This window comes from Hemibagrus wyckioides, linkage group LG09, assembly GCF_019097595.1.
Source record: "Hemibagrus wyckioides isolate EC202008001 linkage group LG09, SWU_Hwy_1.0, whole genome shotgun sequence".
NCBI classification, from domain to species: domain Eukaryota; kingdom Metazoa; phylum Chordata; class Actinopteri; order Siluriformes; family Bagridae; genus Hemibagrus; species Hemibagrus wyckioides.
Genome location: NC_080718.1, coordinates 12,366,543 through 12,386,642, shown reverse-complemented (window position 1 = coordinate 12,386,642; position 20,100 = coordinate 12,366,543). Strand labels below are relative to the sequence as shown.

At 37.6% G+C, this 20,100-nt stretch overlaps 1 protein-coding gene across 4 annotated transcripts in view; it reads left to right on the top strand.

Annotated features, from left to right (window-relative positions):
* The window catches only part of nhsl1a (NHS-like 1a), a 55,011-nt gene that overhangs the window by 28,096 nt on the left and 6,815 nt on the right, over positions 1-20,100 (top strand). For 3 of the 4 annotated variants that reach the window (XM_058398671.1, XM_058398672.1, XM_058398674.1), the window contains exons 2-5: positions 12,153-12,305; positions 16,474-16,604; positions 19,274-19,463; positions 19,618-19,749. In XM_058398671.1, coding sequence (XP_058254654.1) covers positions 12,153-12,305; positions 16,474-16,604; positions 19,274-19,463; positions 19,618-19,749 — 606 coding nt within the window. Of the gene's footprint in view, positions 1-10,226; positions 10,378-12,152; positions 12,306-16,473; positions 16,605-19,273; positions 19,464-19,617; positions 19,750-20,100 lie in introns of those variants that run through there. The other variant, XM_058398673.1, reaches the window with a different exon arrangement.

Genomic DNA, 20,100 nt, shown 5'->3' with positions numbered 1-20,100 from the left:
CATTATTAGCACTTGGATGGAGTCGGATAATCCAGTTTTACAGATTAGCTAAACAAAGTAGGCAAGCTGAGTAATGCATCCTTTCAATCTAGACTCCCAGTGAGTAGCAGGTAAAATCTCCAGATTGCTATCTTATTTCACTTTAGAGACAGTAGCCTTCTTGTGAAGACTGTGGAGATTTAAAACTTGCTTTGCTTTTTACAGTGTTTTAAGTTCATTTTAGCTTGCATTGTTTAAGGTGAACTCATAATTTTAAGTGCTTTTTATGCACGCGACTATGTTGGAATGCTGACTCTGAGGAACTGTTGTGAAGCGGAAGATGATCGCATACGTAGACTGCATCTCTCACCAGCCAGCAGGGAAATGCTGGAACAGGACCTACTATGAAGATGAGGATGAGCTACTTCCTCTCTACATCCACAAGCCAAACAACCTCCAGCCCAAGAATGGAGGCAGTCTTCGTCGTAGGCTCCTCACCTCCAAGATTCACCAGCAGCACGATAGACTCCGGCAATCCAGGCACTGGGATGGAACACCAGTACTTAAGACCACACAGTCACTACAGACGCATCACAGCAGCACTTTCAAGCCCATGCAGGAGGATATTACAGGTAGAGCTTCCAGACACAGTGTCAGCTGGAGCTCATTCACTGCAGGATCTATAGATTTTATTCATCATAATAACAGAATGTTTCTGCTAATCCTAAATCCTGGCTCTTAACCCTGAAGTAACGCTGAGAGAATTGTTTTTTTCTCTGAGGCGATGGTTTCTGTTATCAGATGGAATTAGCAGGTGTTGAAATGGTAAGTGAAGGCTCTGGGGCTGTAAGGGTTTGTTGGAACGAGCACTCTGTTTAAAGTTTAAGGGTGTTGTTCAAACCAGTGTATATTTTGGTGCCTAGGCTAGTTATTAGAATTCATAGATTATTGAAATCTGCACAGTCTTAGGCAGGCCAAGACAAGCAAGCTCCTGAAGCTGTCACTGACAGGTGCTGGTAAAATGAAACACAGAAGCGAGTTTAATTAGATAAACTCACTGAATAACTCAGAGAGCATTGATGTGCATTCTTCCTTTAAATCTTTTAGTAATCTCTTGCAGGTGGATTCACTAAACATTCACTGTTTGGTAGAAATATATAATTCTACATTTAGGGCATAAATGAAAAATTCCATTCCATTAAAGCCCTGAAATAAATGTTGTGGGCTGCTTTTCTGATGGTGTCAGAATTAATATTAATGACTTGACTTAATTTAATGAGTCAGTGAATTATTTAATTAAAATAGGCCTCATACTGCAACTGCCACATGGAGACTGTGCTTCTGTGACAGATTTTCATGAAATTCCTGTCAGCAAAAGCAGATGCTAATTTCTCGGGATCCTTCAGGCAGGTGGGGATTTTAAACACACTTACTTATAGCAGGTGTTACTTGGACACCACACTTCCATATATGTAGAATTTTGTAGCATATCACTGTCATTGAATCTGTGCACCTATTCAGTGTCTGATCTAGTTTTAAAACACAGATGAAGCGCCAGGTTCTTAAGTATCAGAGACGATCACTTTGAGTTAACGGCTCATCCCACCTGACAATATGGAGACAGATGTCTCTCAAAGGGGTGTGCTATACAGAGCCTTAAGAGTTCATTAACTTTGGTTTGTTGTGCAATCAAATACAATTCACAGTGGACATTCTACACATTCTTTGTGTTGTAGGGTTTATAGGTTATACAGATATTCTCCAGAGTACAATACACCCTTAGTGGCTGGCAGCAATGGTGCAATTTTCTATCCAGTCCTGCTGTCCTGTAGTCTGTCTTCATGTACTAGACCTTTCAGATGCTTAGGGTAAATTCCAAGTAAATTAAAAGAGGTAAACTTGCATTCAAAACGGTCTGACCTTTCCATCTCTTTGGTAGGACATTTCTTAATTCCCTCCACCAGATGGCACCAGTTTTAAATTATTGAAATCAAATTCACCAAATTGATCATATTCTGTAGTGCATACTAAGAAATATACAATAGCAGCAGAAAGCACTAGTGTGATTTTAAATGTGCTGTAGAGATGAGACGAGATTTTAGAGGTATGTGCAAGTGTAGCATGGTGTAGAGGTAGGTTGATTTTTTTTTAAATATCAGATTAGTTGATTGACAGGAAGCAAGGTGTCACCCTGCATTACTTTTGGTGCCATTTGGGTACCTTCACTGCAGTGTTTTCACAGAAAAAAGCAGTCCCCATGGGGTAGGGAATAAGTAGCTCAGCAAGGGATTGTGAACATGGTTCTTGACAGATGCAAGTATTAATACCTATAAAGCAAGCAAGCATGACATGGCATCTTGTCAAATAACAGCTGGCCTTTCATCTGAATAGTGAGACTTTTCTTATGCACCAATAGATAAAACATGAAGGCAGAGTGAGTGTAATTTTACACACAGTTATTATTTGTTATAAATCCAAAAAAGTCTCCAACATCAGAGAATATGCTGTCCTGAGTCTTAGCAATTGATGACAAATATCTGTGATTCAGGGCTGCTAATGATGAAAACGCAGCAAAGAACAATGCCTGCTAAGTTCTGGAGAATAAGAGACCACCATGATTGGCTGCTTTTTTCTCTGCTGTTGTCATGTTCTCTTTGAGCCAATGAGCATTCTGCCTCAAGCGCTAAGGCTCTGTGAATCAGAAATGGCTCACACATTGGGAGTCTGCATACTTAACTTCTCTTCACTAGCTTTACTAATATTTTAGTAAAAATAAAAAAAGAAAACATGCTGGAATAACATCTCACACATGGAACAGGACACCAGGAAAATGTAATCTCAATCGTGATCATTGATATCATTACATTTCTTTAAATTACTGAATAAAACCTAGATTAATGTAAAGCAGTGATTTTATTCTTATTGCATTTGTTACTTTATTTAGTTAAGAGAAATTTTATGAATAGTTAATTTTGTCTTTTTTAAAATGAAATTGTACCTGAATTCCCTGTTTTACCAACACTACTGTATATAGCACTGAAATACTGAAAAAAATAATACATACAAATCTACAGAATGGAATTATCCTGAGCACTGTATCTTGCTTGCTAATGCAAGAATGTAGCATTAGTTCTGCCTGTTCTGATAGTTTAAATACTGTTTGTATAAATTGCTTTGTAAAATGTGCATGGAGCACTTTTTGGGGGTTGTGCACGAATAATTTGTTGCAGTGAAGTGCAAAAAAAAGTCTAATCTAGGATGCGATCAACAATTACGCTACTGTTAAATTGCTAATAACTGTTGTTAGCAATCTAATGAGAGTTATTCTAGTTCAGTTTCTATTTAAATGGAGCCTGATTGTGCTTCATCACATGCTCACTGTGACTGCCAGAATCATGCTTATGATTCGTGTAGCTAGCACACTTTGTACATTTTTATGGCTATGCATTCCCCTTTAACCACTAGCGCTAAGATTTTATATGCTTAAATTTATTACCCAAAGAGAATCTATATAACTGACTGAGTATAAATTATGCCTGCACTTAAACTAACCCTTAAACTGGCACATAAATTTCAGTTTAAAGTTTAGTATTGAAGACTTGATAAAGTTCCCTTCACTTTCACTACATTCTCGTTTTATCCAAGATCCACACAGAACCCCACCCTTGGTCACATAATATCTAGTAGACATATAACGGTAATCTCTAAAAGGCTCTGGTATTCTCTGCTGATTTACTGTAGGAGGTCAAATTTCCCATTTAGCTGGAGCCGGCCCAGTTTTCTGACACAGATATTGGCACACTTTTCGATCTCCTGGCAGAGCAGACATTTCATAGATCAATAAGACACATATGTCCATGCAGACAGCGTAAAGGCTAGTTTCTGTATTATTAATGTGTTTGGTCTCTGGATTTATCTCCTGTGGCCTATCAGTTTTATACTTTCGTATATATGAAAACATGTGGAATGCTTGTATAATATGTGTTTTGTTGCAATTGTTTTAACTGAAGGCTGTTATTTTATTTTATTTAATTTGATAATATTATAGTGTAATTATTTTGCCTTCTAATAATAAATAATATTGAAATTACAAAAATATTTGCTTGCATTATAATACTGTATATATATATATATTTATTTATTTATTTATTTATTTGAAGGAATTGTTTTGGATGCAGAAAAGTTATTTTTTATAATACTCATTTGCATATTTGTATTCTGTAGTAAAAATGTAGACTTATAATGTGATAATGTGATAAACTGTAATCATCATTACAGTTACAGGAGCTTATAGTATCTTTTAAAAGCCTGAGTTATTTTGAATAGTTAATTAAAATATAACTGTAGATGTGTGAACTCAGATATCGCTTGTAATACATACCAGGGTTTCTTGGATTGCATTCTGTTAGTGATGTTGCATTGGATTGGAGGTGTGATGTCTAAGCAGCAGTTTGTGTGAAGGGCAGGTCTGCAGTGTGTTCTGCCTCCTGCCTCTACTGCTTTGTCTGCATTGTGTTAATAAACTCTGGTTTGGCTGGGACCGCAGGAGTGCTTGTGGCTCTGCAGTGGTTAAGGTGATTTCGAATAAAAAATGTATCTGATGGATACATATATCCTTTATATGACTGCACTTCTCATATTTCACCCTATTATGAACATAAAATGTTTTACACTCACCTGCAACTTCATTATGAACACCACAGTAATACTCACAAGATCTCCCCTTTTTGTTCTTAGATCAGCTTTTGTGGATTCAACATTGCTGTAAGATTCTGGTCCATATTGACAAGATTGCACCATGTAATTGCTACAGATTTATCCCAGCACATGCTGTGAATCTCATGTTTTACCGAATCCCATAGGTGCTCTATTAGGCTATAAAGAGATCTACATGGTCAGCAACAAAACCCAGATAAGCTGTGGCTTTCAATAGATTCTTGACTAGTATTAAGAAGCCGAAAATGTTCCAAGAAATAATTACCCACACCATTAGATCACTCTTACCAGCCTATACTGTTGACACAAGGCTGGTTGGGCCAGAGGATATATAGTCATGGGAAACATAAAGTTTATTTATCAAGGCCTAAATAACAATTGTGCTAAATGTCAACTTTAATATAAAAATAAATAAATAAATAAAAATAGCCTCAGATGACTACAAAAAAGACAACAGGTTTCATTATGCAGTCATTTTTCCCCCAAAAGCTAACCAACATTCAGAAACCAGGTAGGAAAAATATGTAGAACCACAATTACCAACTTGATGTAATAAACTTGATCTTGGCTTCAACCAGTGGCGGTTGGTGTATGTTGTTACGTAAAGTGTATATGTGGTTACGTAAAATTTTGAAAGCATGTGACTTCAGGCTGAGCTCTGATTGGCTTGTTTAAAATTTTCCTCAGGGTGCCGGACCCTCCCACTTTTGTTGTTAGCGAATCAATATTGTTTTTATATATTTGGCCTCATGTGATTGGACCATTCTCAACGAATCTCATTACCGCTTAGCAGATTGTCAGTTAACGGGCAGGTACTGATTAACGTGGAAGCAAGTGAAATATCTTGAGATGAAAGAAAATTCGGTTATATCTTTACAAAAATACCCTGTCACAAGGTGTTTGGGTGAAGAAAAGAAAAGAATCAAGGATCTTGGACCAGATCGACCCAATTTGCAAATTCAGCATCAGTCAAGTAATTAGGCAACTTTCCAGAGTGTGTGTGTTTTAATGATTACCTTCATTACTGATAATAAACCCACATTGAACTCAAATTCACTGATTCATAGTAGATTTATTGCATGCTTTAACAGTTGACTTTTTCAATATTTTATCTTAGTAATGATACATAATCACCTGATACTATTTACAGTCCTGCATTAGTATCAGTTTGATTTTAGGTTTTTTTAGCACCAGCCGCCACTGGCTTTAACATTGCTTCAGATCTTGATGCTTGGGGGCATTTGTTTAGGTCTCACTAGGTTGACGTGTCCATTCCACCACCTTGAGTTTTTTCTTCTTTAGCCATTCAGATCCCAATTCTCTGGTGTGCTTGGGATCATAGTTCTGTTGCATGACCCAATTTTGGCCCAGCTTTTGGTGGATTTCTGTTAGAGAGTTTGGACATGTCCATATCATCCTTTAACTTGCCTGAAGTCATGGCTGATGTCCTTTCTCTCTCCTGGGATTTTCACACACAACACTCTCCAAAGGTTGTGAAAAAATCTCCATCGCATCTCCATCTGTTTGTATGGCTTGCAGATCCTAAACTTCACCAAACCTCATTTCACCAAAGTACAACTGAAAGCATGTATTATGGCTAGATAAGACTAAAATCCTTTACATATAATTAATAAATAAAATTCAAATTTCCGTTTGCTGAAAGAGCTGACTGCACACTGGAAAGAGATACACAGGATATCACTAGTCACGATGTTGCCATTCGTCCTTACAACATGGTTACTATAGTAATGACATCTACATGTATTATTTAGGAGTCAGAAACAGTTGTCTTTTGTAGCACGTAATAGCCGTGAAAGGCTTCCATGTGTGACTTTTGTTCCTCTGCTGTCCATTTTGACATATGACCTTGCCATATTAACATCATGGATGCTTTATTAATGAAATTAGCTGAGAGTATTTTGTGAGTAGTTAACACCAACAGGTACCCATGTAGTCACATTACTGTCAGTTTAAATCATAATACACTTCCTGATGACTCATGGATGGTCAATGCACTAATCGTAGAGGTGTATTTGTGGAAGATTTGCCTCTCCAGCATACGTATGACATACACGTATATGCTTAAGTGCATTTATTGTGTTATTTTCGTCAGTACAAACACAAACCCACAATCTGTAATGCACATGCAGCGTTTAACAGAAATAGTGGCTTCTTTAAGTGGCTGTCCTTGCCAGTGTGCCTGCTATTAGATTGATGAGTGCTTGTTGACCTGCAGGTGACTGATGACATTGGACATGAATGGCTCTATTGTGCAGAGCTACAGATTGAAGGACAAATGATAAGAGCTTGTTATGATGATATTGTTTAGGCCTCACTTGACTGTCGTCATCACTAACAGTGCCTACTCAATTGTTAAGGGGACTCCACACTATATTTGGATTCTGGCAACTGATCAGTTATATGATTCTTTCCTGCATAAGAAGCAAGCATTTACTCTGTTTTTTTATGATGACTTTTTCTTTCTGCAGCAATGCAGTTGTGAATATATGAATATAAAATCAGCTTTTATGAATATTCATTTGCATCAGTTAAAGTTTGATTAGGGAACAGGGAACACATGTTTTATTTTACACTGAACCACGATCAGCTTATATTACACAGATCATTTTCATAACCATTAAATAGAAATTCAATGTTTCACAACTGATTTCATGGCAGCCCTGTAACACAGCGCCTCACAGCTCTAGGGACCAAGTCTGATCCTGAGCTTGGGTTACAGCCCATATGGAATAAGATAAAGTGCTCTTTTTGTAGTCCAGTACAAAATGATTAGTGAAAGTGGCAGAGTAGGGCATTCAGATGAGTATAAAATGGTGCTATGTAACAATTATTGTTTATAGTCTCCTTAATCTTGTGTATTTTGCAGATAACATTATGCTTTATTTCATTTAAGTGATTGAAGCTATTCCAGCAGCTCTTAATGGCCGAACTCCTTACTAACTTTGTGCTGTTTTATTTCCTTTAATTTGTCACACAAGTGTATTTTCTTCATAAATTCTGAGGCATGTTTTTCTCAGATTTTTATATAATTTCTGTTTTTTTTTCTGTCTGGTAAATTCATAACATTACACACAATAGACACAAAGACTCAACTTACCCAGAGGCTTAAAAATAAACAAATCTTAAAGCAGCTATCGAATCTTTGCATGTTAAACCTACTGCAGATTCCCAACTTGCATGCAATGTCACGTCTTTTGTCATGGGACTGTGTTCTGTAAATTAGTTCCTTTAATTAGGTCAGGCAAGTGATTTCTCTACCCTTCACTCTGCACATTTTCCTTAGTTTTGTCACATCATAACTGACTCCAATTATTATAGTTAGTACCATGCAGACGTTATTGAGCTTCTCAGTGTTGGGGAGCCTTTTTGAAACATTCACATGCAGAATGTAGAGATGATAAATCAGTGCCTATGAGAAACCTGACTCCAGTTCCCTTGCGCTGAGCTGATTAGTGAAGACGTCTCTAACACCCCACTGTTTCTTCACAACATCGTTGCCATGGTGGTGCCTCAGAAGTGGTAGTCTGGGTTTTAAAGCCTTGTTCTGTGTGCCCCCAGCTGCTTATGTACCACTTTATTGAATGTGTTGTCTGAGGTGGAGACGAGCCTCTACAAGCCTGTCTGCTTTTGTAGATCAATCTAGCCCACATAATAGGATCAGCAAGACAGAGACACAGATCATACTGTGAGTCCAGGATACTATAATTTGAGCGTTAGGAATTTATTACTAACTGTGGAAGTTAGGCTGCTATAAGTTCGACAATCATAATTGTTTTTCAACAATGTTTGAATCTTTAAACATTCATCTTGCTTGAATTTTTGTTGTGTGTTATGTAATTCAGTTTCAGCATCCGAATCAGCTTTATTACTAAGTACTGTGGGTTTTACATGTACAAGGAATTTGCCTTGATGTATTGGTGCACAACAATACAAAATATATAAACATAAATATATAAAGAAAAATCTAAGAATTTGAAGCAAGTTTAACAGTGTAGAAGAAAATATATATATATATACATTGTGTAATAGTGCAGTATTTTATTATATAAAAAATGTAGCCAGTGAAATACGATTACGACATACGACATACATACGACATAGAAGATTTGAAATACTTTGAAATCTTAAAAGTACTAACTTTAATAAGTCTTTTGCATAGCTGGGAAATATTTCATAGAGCTTTATTAAATCCTGTTTCCATAAATATTGAAAGATGGTAAATCCTTATCCTAAGTCCTTATGATAGATGGACAAATTTCACAGTAAAGCCTCTAAGTGAGGTCTGCTGGGACCAACTGAAGTCACGTATTAATTAGTCCAACCAAATGCTCTTTCTAAACCCCAGAATTTGTTGGAAAACATTCCTAAAATGCATCATCTCAAGGTCCATGCAGCAATCAATGAATGCGATAAAGTTCTGGAGCAGGTTCAAGGACCAGTGCGGGTTGGGTTACATAAAAATTTACTTCAAAGTGCCATACAATAAGTCAATTAGTCAGTTGATTGTTTATGTGAACCACATTTTCTTCATCCACCTAAACATTCTAGACTACTGTGTATAAAAATCTCTGTTTTAGTGCTATAAAATGTGGAAAAGTAAAAGTATGGTCCAAATCCGAAAAAGACTTATGCAACATAATGTATTTATGCCTGTTTTAATATATCAGCTCTAAAGCCCTTTACCTATGGCAGTTTACAATAAAACAGATTTCCTATTCAGACTCTGCCACAAAAAAAGACCCCAGTCTGCAATTTAATTGTGGTTATCATGCAGGATCTGGTGTGCAGAATATAAATGATGAGTGAATTACTGCACTGAACTACCTACAGCTCTGGACCGGCCCCGCACGAAAACGCTGAGTGCTTCATTCATGCTTCTTGTGAGAGAGAAAGAGAGAGAGATAGAGAGAGAGAGAGAAGGAGAGAGAGAAGTGTGAAAGACAGAAAGAGGTGGCTCTTGCTTCGGTGCTGAGGCACTGCAGTACTTCAGTCTTAAACAAGACTAGGACTTGATTCCTATTTCCCAAGTACACCTACTTTCACTTGCTATAACTCTTTAGATGAAATGCATTGGCTGAGAGAAGACTTGTGTGTGTTAGATAAAGAAACAGAAGCTGCTTGTGGGTGATGATGAATTGCACACTGGTATAGCTGCCACTGCAGGACACCTGCGCAGCTTTCGTGTAAAGACAAGGTGACAGAGGACTTATGCTCGAACCAGCAAAGCATGAGGACGAGCCTCAAAACTGCTCTGCGGCAAGAGACACGAGGAAACGAAACACAATGCATGAGCGGAGGAAGGGTGGGACTGAAAGAGGCAGAACTCTGACAGCGAAGAGAGAGAGAGAGAGAGAGAGGGAAGGCAAGAAAAAGAGAGCGAGGGAAAGAAAGTGGGGAGGGGGAGATTGAATGTAGCTTTTCCAGTCAGCATAAAACGAGTAGACGATGTGTGTAAAGTGGGCAGTACCAATGTGATGCTTTTCCCTCCCTGCTCTCGATTTTTGCCTCTCTTCCCACACACTCTCACACGAACGCAAATGCTAGACTAACAACGTCACACGCACGTTTCTCAAGAGATGCCTTCGTGCCAGCTTTGAGGTTCCACAATGGTGCTCATTGGCATAACTCTCAAATCCGTCATTAAGTACTTCAGGAAGAAGGGTAAGCTTCTCTTGCCTGACACTTTCTGCAGTCAGGTTTTTATCATTGGAGCTCTGGCTCAAGGTCAGATATAGTTTGAGTGTTTAAGGGTATGGGATGTTTCTTTGCTGCCACGCCAGGTTAGATGCATGTGACTGTACAGGAGAATGAATATGCTTTTAATTGACCTTGCGTGTGAAGACTGACAGGTGTGGTTTGTAATTGGGCTAATGCTTCAATATGTCTTGTTGTAGATGACACTGTGGGATTGCAGGACAGTCTCACAAGAGCACTGCATTTTCATTAGTGTTGCTTAGTGACCAGCATAGACAACAATGTCTGTTCTGTTCAGTATACTGCAAGCATGACTGATCATGTTTTCTCTCTAGTGTAAGCATCTGACTTTAATTCAATTATTTGCTATTGAGAAATGTTAGATTAAATAATTAGTTAATGACTGATTAGGGATTTTAATGAAGGAAAAAGCTCTTGAACCAGATGTTGGATCACCTTAAAACAGTTTTTATGAGATGTTAGAGATATGAAAATGTGCATCAGTAGGTTTGCAAATGGTGGAATGGAAGGAGAAAGGATATCAGCGGCTGTGGAGATAGGAAAGATTAGCATATTTTTTTAAATATTTCAAATTTTACCTGACAGCATATATTGTTTCACTGCTAAACAAAAGTTTTGACCACCCTTGTGTGTTTTATAATGTTACCTAAAAAGTATTTTGTTGGGATTAAATGTTATAAATCTGCATAGCATAGCCCATCATATTGACGTGTGTGTGTGTGTGTGTGTGTGTGTGTGAAGGGGTTGGGATTCTTGCTGTGAAACCCCTAAAATTTTTCTGGTGCTTAAACATTGCATAATTTGTTAGTCAGACTGTACAGTGTCACAGAGCTTTTTAGGATTTAGATAGGTCTCTGGGGTTTTCCATGGGCAGGTATATTTATAGTGAGATCATATGACACTATGTACATCAGGCATAGCCTATAATCCAGTTTCTTTCATTTCAGTTCCATTTTCCATAACATTACAAAGGGGGGGTGGGGGGGCGGTGGACTTTACAGGGGAGTGAATCACTCAAGTATACACACTTTAAACTATTTTTTAATAAACCTCATGAAAGCTGCCGAAGGTTCTCTAAGTTAGATCCAGTCATCTTATAATACATATAATCCATTCCGTCTCACAGGTTTGGTTATCCTGAACTGAGCTGTTCTAGTGTGACTATGAGTGGAAGGATCAATAAACACCAGCATGCCCTTCAAGCATTTTACAGTGTCTGACTTAGTTTTGTTCAGCCTGAGGGTTAGTATAATTAAAATTGTAATCAGGGTTTGCTCTGAGCATTCAGAAACATGCAGAGCCACTGTGTTCAGATGCACTGGCCCACAAATGCTTTATTGGACTGCTGGTATACATACTGCATTGGTCATTGCACATTCCAGAGTTCTCCCTCCTTTATGTGCCTGTGTCTGTATATTGTCTTTGAATATTCTCATGACAAAATCTGGATGAAAATGAACCAAAAGGATTTGTGCTGAACGGCTCTAATTCATGTACAAGATCAGTTTACTTAGCTTTGGCTGTGAGATCTGGAGATTGGATTTAAATCAAATAGTTACCTGACTTTATATCTTGTTGTTTTATGTGAGTCCATGTAAAACTGGACTCGAATAAATTCTGGCCAATTTTCAGTGCTTCCTATAAATCTCTGTGTAGTGATCTTTGTCTCTTGCTGTACATTCAGTGACCTGTCTGAATTATCTCCTCTTTCTGCCCTCTAGCTGTGTCCAGTTTAGATGAAGAAAGCAAATGGTCAGTGCATTACACAGCGCCCTGGCATCAGCAGGAGAATGTATTCCTGCCAGGAAGCAGACCTCCCTGTGTGGAAGAGCTGCACTGCCAAGCCAAGGTCAACCTGAAGACTGTCCTCAGAGGTGAGACATACACATAGAGAATTACATTAAGTGCAGTGAAGGAGATCTAATATAGTATGCTATGTGAGAGAGAGCAAGAGAAATGTTAGGAAACGGTGGCAAGGAAAAATTCCCTGAGATGATACTGTAGTTCTTTGCTGAATGAACACAGAAGTAAAGATTCTTACATGGTCATGTTATAAGATAAATAAACTGTCTTGTAAGTGTCCTGTCTTTTTGTAACAGTGGGTGGCTATGTTTAGTGACAGCTCCAGATTTATTATAGGAAACTTAGTGCTTTGTCTAAGTTGCTGGTGAACGCTAATATCTAGAATTCATTTGTGTGTGTGTGTGTGCTGTCAGAGACGCAGAGGAAGGAGCCGGTGTCCACCTCAGCACAGTTTCTGACTCATTTGTATGAGCAATGGCAGCTTTGATGTAGACTAGTATATACTTAATTCAATGAAAAGCTTATAGCAAATCCTAAGGTCTGTTTGAGATTGACATTTGGGTCAGTTTCCCATGTACTGTTGAATTAATGTGTGGATTTAAGGGGGAGTCATGTGTTTGGGGCATGTATTTGTATCTTGGTGGGGACCAAACCATTTGGTTTTATAACCATGGTCCTGAAAAGGCAAATATATACACTATATTGCCAAAAGTATTCGTTCACCCATCCAAATAATCAGAATTAGGTGTTCCAATCACTTCCATGGACACAGGTGTATAAAATCAAGCACCTACGCATGCAGACTGTTTTTACAAACATTTGTGAAAGAATGGGTCGCTCTCAGGAGCTCAGTGAATTCCAGCGTGGAACTGTGATAGGATGCCACCTGTGCAACAAATCCAGTCGTGAAATTTCCTCGCTCCTAAATATTCCACAGTCAACTGTCAGCTGTATTATAAGAACGTGGAAGTGTTTGGGAACGACAGCAACTCAGCCACGAAGTGGTAGGCCACGTAAACTGACGGGGCGGGGTCAGCGGATGCTGAGGCGCATAGTGCGAAGAGGTCGCCAACTTTCTGCAGAGTCAATCACTACAGACCTCCAAACTTCATGTGGCCTTCAGATTAGCTCAAGAACAGGGCGCAGAGAGCTTCATGGCATGGGTTTCCATGGCCGAGCAGCTGCATCCAAGCCATACATCACCAAGTGCAATGCAAAGCGTCGGATGCAGTGGTGTAAAGCACGCCGCCACTGGACTCTAGAGCAGTGGAGACGCGTTCTCTGGAGTGACGAATCGCGCTTCTCCATCTGGCAATCTGATGGACGAGTCTGGGTTTGGCGGTTGCCAGGAGAACGGTACTTGTCTGACTGCATTGTGCCAAGTGTAAAGTTTGGTGGAGGGGGGATTATGGTGTGGGGTTGTTTTTCAGGAGCTGGGCTTGGCCCCTTAGTTCCAGTGAAAGGAACTCTGAATGCTTCAGCATACCAAGACATTTTGGACAATTCCATGCTACCAACTTTGTGGGAACAGTTTGGAGCTGGCCCCTTCCTCTTCCAACATGACTGTGCACCAGTGCACAAAGCAAGGTCCATAAAGACATGGATGACAGAGTCTGGTGTGGATGAACTTGACTGGCCTGCACAGAGTCCTGACCTCAACCCGATAGAACACCTTTGGGATGAATTAGAGTGGAGACTGAGAGCCAGGCCTTCTCGTCCAACATCAGTGTGTGACCTCACAAATGCGCTTCTGGAAGAATGGTCAAAAATTCCCATAAACACACTCCTAAACCTTGTGGACAGCCTTCCCAGAAGAGTTGAAGCTGTTATAGCTGCAAAGGGTGGACCGACATCATATTGAACCCTATGGATTAGGAATGGGATGTCACTTAAGTTCATATGCGAGTCAAGGCAGGTCAGCGAATACTTTTGGCAATATAGTGTATGTGTGTGTGTGTGTGTGTGTATTACATCTTATCGGTAAGTGTGTTAGAGTTACCAGGTTATAATAAGGACAGTATTTAATCCCCTTCTGCTGTGGAATTAATAGGAGAACCTTGACATGTGTTCCTCTCTCTCTCTCTCTCTCTCTCTCTCTCTCACACACACAAACACACACACACACACACACACACACACACTGGCCTGTGTTAGTCACTGCCTACTGAAAACAATTGATTTCTGCTGCAGTCGCAGGTGACAAAAAAAAAGTTGCACAGCCTGCAGCTTAATCTATTTTTTAAACCTAAGCCATATTAGCAGACTGTAAAATTTTTGTCAATGTATTATACAATGTAATAGTATTTATATTGCTATAGTTTTATATATTCATTCTTACGTATTATATCATGAATATACTGTATGCTATTATAGCACTATTAGCCAGCTATAGGTGTCTGTGAGGATACATACTATATAGTGATCCTGTAGTATTGTATGTGACATTAACATTGTTACAGCACCAACTGATGAATCTGGGCATAGCAGGACAAAGCTGATCAATACTGGCACAGCACATGCATAGTGAGATCAGTAAATATTGATGATATTGATGGTGGGGGCTTGTCATGACATAGAGAATGGCTGGGGAAAGCAGGGTTTGGACCTAAAATATGAATAGCAAAAAAAATAAAATAAACATACAATAGTAATTCTATTCAAATTACAGTATAAATTAATCTCATTAGGAGAACAAATGGAGTTAAAGGGATAAACAAAAGCATTTGCTTGTACTTACATTGTTTTTTTTCTCAGTGTATTTGAAAATTTGCCTCATTCCCACTGGGACTGTGTATGTAATACAAAGTTCCATGTGTTCAGAAAGTAGGCCATGTTGTTCACACTTGGGTTTTGTTCAGGCTTGCTAAAGTCCTTGTTTTTCTTAATACCACACTAGGTGATCTACAGAAATGCTACTAAAACCAATTTACATGTCTTGCATATTTATCACATAGAAAAGATCTATTAAAAGCTCATGTTTTTCTTACAATATATTATTTTGCACAAAGATAAGGCTGGAGATGCTGTTATAACCCATATGCAGGATAGCTGAAGAGAACACTGGAACATTTCTGCAGTGTCCTAGATTAAAAAAAAAAGTTTGTATAAGACAGCAACTTATGTCTTAAGAACTACTTAGAGGTTCTTTGAGATGATTTTAATGAAGGATTATAAGATGAAAGTTTTGGAACATGCAGTGGGGTCCAAAGGTCTGACAACATTAATGAAAATGTTTCTATTTAATAACAGTTTTCATTAGAAATGATATTGGTTTGAAATGTCCTTTTTTTTTTTTTGCTTTGACAGTATGCCTTTGTGCACTGGACCTAGCAGGGACCCCACAAATTTCTTCAAAATCATATGCCCCATTCTAGACCAAATCCATTGGACTACAATCTGAACACATGCTTCAGTAGAAGAGATTAGACATGAGGAAAACAACGAGTTAATGTGGTCAATATCACACATTTGCTTACATTTAAATAGATTTAAATTGAATAGAATTATTAAATATTCAACATACTGAACATTTAACTTTTTTGTTTTAAATAGTTTATATCCTTATATTATTCAAAAGATTTCTTCCCCTCTATATATGAGAAATGGATGTTTTTCCTTCACAGGGTTTTATTAGACAAGCAGTCAGTGAAAATCATCATCTGAAATAAATCATTGTGTCAGTCTCAGTGGGTGGAGATGCAGGAGACACCAGTCTGTAGATTCATAACCTAGCACATATTCACGTTAAATTTTAAACCGAAAGATGCTGGATATACCTTTATGATCACATTCTGTCTTGGACTGAAGTGCGCACTATTTCAGTGAGAAAAATGTTCCTGTTGAAGTGACAGTTTTTATTGTGAATCCTTATGCTCCCCAAAGAACTACTGTGATAAAAGGCTTTCACACATACAACCTGTATCTGTGTGTGCCAACAAAAGCTTACTCACCCACATCACAACACGGGCCAGTGAACCTTTCTTAAACCTTTTAAAACAGATTTGACTCAAGCCTTTAGTAACACCTTTCCATTTGAACTAAAGTGGGGAACAAGCAAAATGTCTCCAGGGGAACAAGCAAGATTGTTGTGCTCAAATTTAACCTTCATTTCATTCAATTATTCATCAACTCATGAATATTACAAGGTATTATTTATCACTGTGAAATGAAAAATCTGGAATGCTTGCCTCTTTTTTTGGCTTTAGCCTGACTACAGCTTAATGTGCTACTTCCCTTCAGAATGTGACAAGCTGAGGAAAGATGGTTTTCGTAGTTCCCAATACTACTCTCAAGGCCCAACATTCTCCTCACCCCTCCTTTCTGATGGAGATGGGCAACTGGATCAAGATGAAACAGAAAAGAAAAAAAAGGTAAACAGCTCAAGTATAGCCACTCAAAGTTCCAAGTGTAGCATCGACCTAGCTTCTGATCTGAATTTTGACCTGTCAGATCTACACAAGGGAAGATTAGGGATTTATTACTACTAATAATGCTTGTTAGTACTATTATACTACTTGTTACTACTTTCAGTGGTTAATTATAACATGGATCATGCTGGACGTTAATCTCACGATTCACAGGGGCCAAAAACTTTTGGAACATTTATTTTTCTGTTAAAATGAATTTTTAATGTATAACAGATGGTAATATATTTCTTCATAAAGCAGCAACATTTGACTACATGCTGTGGTTGCTGTAGTTCTCTCTTCATGTACATGAACCAATACTCCTGAATGTACAGTTTTATTACATTCAGATGAAGTGTTAAATGTGTTAAATTTGACATTTGTAACTAAGGCCAATGTAAAAGAGAAGGAATCTTTTGGGGAAAAAAGCACCTGATGTTACAGTAGATGCCAATAAACATTGTTTGTTAGCTGAGTTAAAAAAAAAAAAAACAAGTTTTAATTTTTTCAGGCTGTAATGACTACATCTGTCAATCAATATACTTATATGTACATGAATTACATTCATGTTGACTGTGAAAAAAATTTTATGCCAGGCTTTGAAAAATTATTTTGTACTGCCCTCTAGTGGAACTTTGATATTGGGACAGTCATAGTAAATATAAACCTGACATAAAACATATGGTTATAAGGGCTGTTCTGTATTTGAGACTTTAATTCATATATATATATATATATATATATATATATATATATATATATATATATATACACATATAATGTTTTTATTTTTTTTATTTATATATATATATATATTAGGTTTTGGGTTTTTTTGTCACATTTATTTTTGTTTTTCTCTCATGAAGTTGTCTAGAATACTGAGCTGCTTGCCTCAGTCTTGCCTCTCTTTCTGCTGTCACTTGAAACCTTACAGAAAAAAGGTACAGTTGTTTTTGGCAACAGGTTCTGGTAGAAGTGTCTCCATTTTTGAGAAATGGTAGATCATCATCCTTATTAAAAAAAAATCCTTCTAGCTGTTTCCTGCACTAGTCTAGCATTCCACTACTTGTGTAGAAATAAATTAGTAGATTTATTGAATTGAATGTATTTGAATGTATTGTATACATAACCTGAACATCACAGTGTGACTGTATACAGCTCTTCCAGTCCAAACACTTTATTATCCATTTATCGTTTACAGTCAGGTCCAAAACTATTGATACCCTTGTTTAAGATGGGTAAAAAGTTTAGGAAAATGTCTCTGTGTTTAATTATCTTAATCCCCACACTCAAATATGTAAAGTTGAAGTAAATTTATTCTAAGAAAGTAAAATACCCTTCACACAATTATTGGCATCCCTAGAAATTCTTGAAATCTATGCTTGAGGGTTTAGGACTTGTTGTTTTTCTGTGGTATAAATATGAGATAATAAAAAGGTCAAATTACCTTAGTTATTCATCAACATGGGGAAAATTTGAAAATACAAAATAAAATGAGACAAAAGTATTATTAAACAGATAATGGCTATAAAAAACTACACCTGAAAGTGACCATACATTATGTTAGGGTAATAAATAAGACTTTTAAAACAAGCAGATCTTGCAACCTGCCAGGAAGAGAATGCAAGTCTGTTTTGCCCCATGCACATGTGAGGAAGATGGTTTGAGAGTCCAGATCTTTTTCCAGATTTATAAAAGATGCATGTTGGGGGTCATGTTGGGGGTCACCATATCCATCAATCTCCATTCCAACAAAGTATTTGGTAAGAAAGGAAACAAAATACACAACATCATTCACTCCAAAATGATTTTAAATAAGTTGCAACTGAGCCATGGTTGGATCTTCCAGTGGGACAATGATTCAGTGGTACAATACACAGAGTATCAAGCTTTTGACCTGGAATTTGCAGTCCCTTGACTTAAACCCCATTGGAAAGCAGTTATGCAAGCTGAAGACTGATGTCTGCCAGTGAGAACAGAGGAGGCTGGAGGATGTGGAGACATGGTTTACAGGAGAAAATTCCTTTTACATTAGCAAAGGGAGTTTGCACAAAGTAGTATATGCAGGGGGTAACAATAATCATTTGTTAAATTTGTTTTTCAGTAAAGGTTAGATTTCTCATATTTTCAGTGTGAGATTAAGCTATTTAAGCACACACATTTTTCATAACATACACATTTTCTAGCAAATCTTTACCAAGGGCACCAATAACTCTGGAGCTGACTGTATTATATTTCTGTAAGAATCTAATCTGAGTGAACTTAGAAATAAACAAAAGTGATATCAGCATATTAACAGAGGTTTTATACTTGAGTGGGTAATTTTGTTCCATTACAACCAGTGTGAAGTCTCAGTGTGAAGCAGCCATTGCAACATTCAGCTCAAATTAGCATGAATAATTTAGAGGCCTATGCCAGAGCTTTCTGCACCGAGAAATATTTTGTTCACAATTTTCTCACACAAACAGAGTTCAAGAGGTGGCTAGGGTTTCTTATCTACTTTTTTTCTCCTTTCAACTGAGCAAATCTGGAAAATGACCAAATATGATTCAATTTCCTTCTCTGGACCTAGACTCAGTCATGAGACACTGAGTTTGATGAAGCGTAAGTACGAGTGTATGTGTTGTGTTCAGTCATCAGAGACTTCAACTGAAGAAGAGAAGCTGGTGTACTCCTTCAGGCCACAGACCCCTCAGCTGGATAACATCAGTGATACAAACAACCACAGTTGGAGTAAATGTATGCCCTTACCAACGCCAGAGGAGAAGATGAAACAGCAAGCACAGTCTGTGACCACTGACATCGTCCCCATCAACATTACAGGTACAGTATTTCTGTGTAATATTCTTGAAACATTTTTGACAATTACTGAAGTTTGTGTTCATTCTATACTATAATGTTTGGGTATAATAACTGTACGAAGCATCAAGTATCACTTGCTTAAACCTGCTGTAACTTGTTTGCTTTATTATAACAGGAGAGAACTTTGACCGGCAGGCGAGTTTTCGTCGTACCATAATTAACACTGACACTATAATAAGGAGGTCAAAGAGGGTGAAACGAAGGAAGACAATAACAGGGGTTCCAGACAACATCAAAAGAGAATTAGGTCTGACAATTCTCTTTATTATTAAATTCTTCTGATTATTTTTTTTTAATTGTAATTCTGTTGACATCCAAGCAGCAAGCAGTTCCCTATTCCCAAGACTAACCATCCATAAACGGAAGGAACTAGACATAAAAAGTATTTACATTAAATTTGAATGTTTGGAGGTCTGTATATCTAATACATTTACATCTATCCATCAACTTTAAATTTAAAGAAATTAAAATAATTATTTCCATTGTCTGAAATTTTGTCTGTGTATAATTTGTTCATTCTTACATTGTGTTGTTGAAATTACACTTAACATTTTTTCCAATTTAATAATAGTCATAAATCTAATAATTTTGCTCTTTG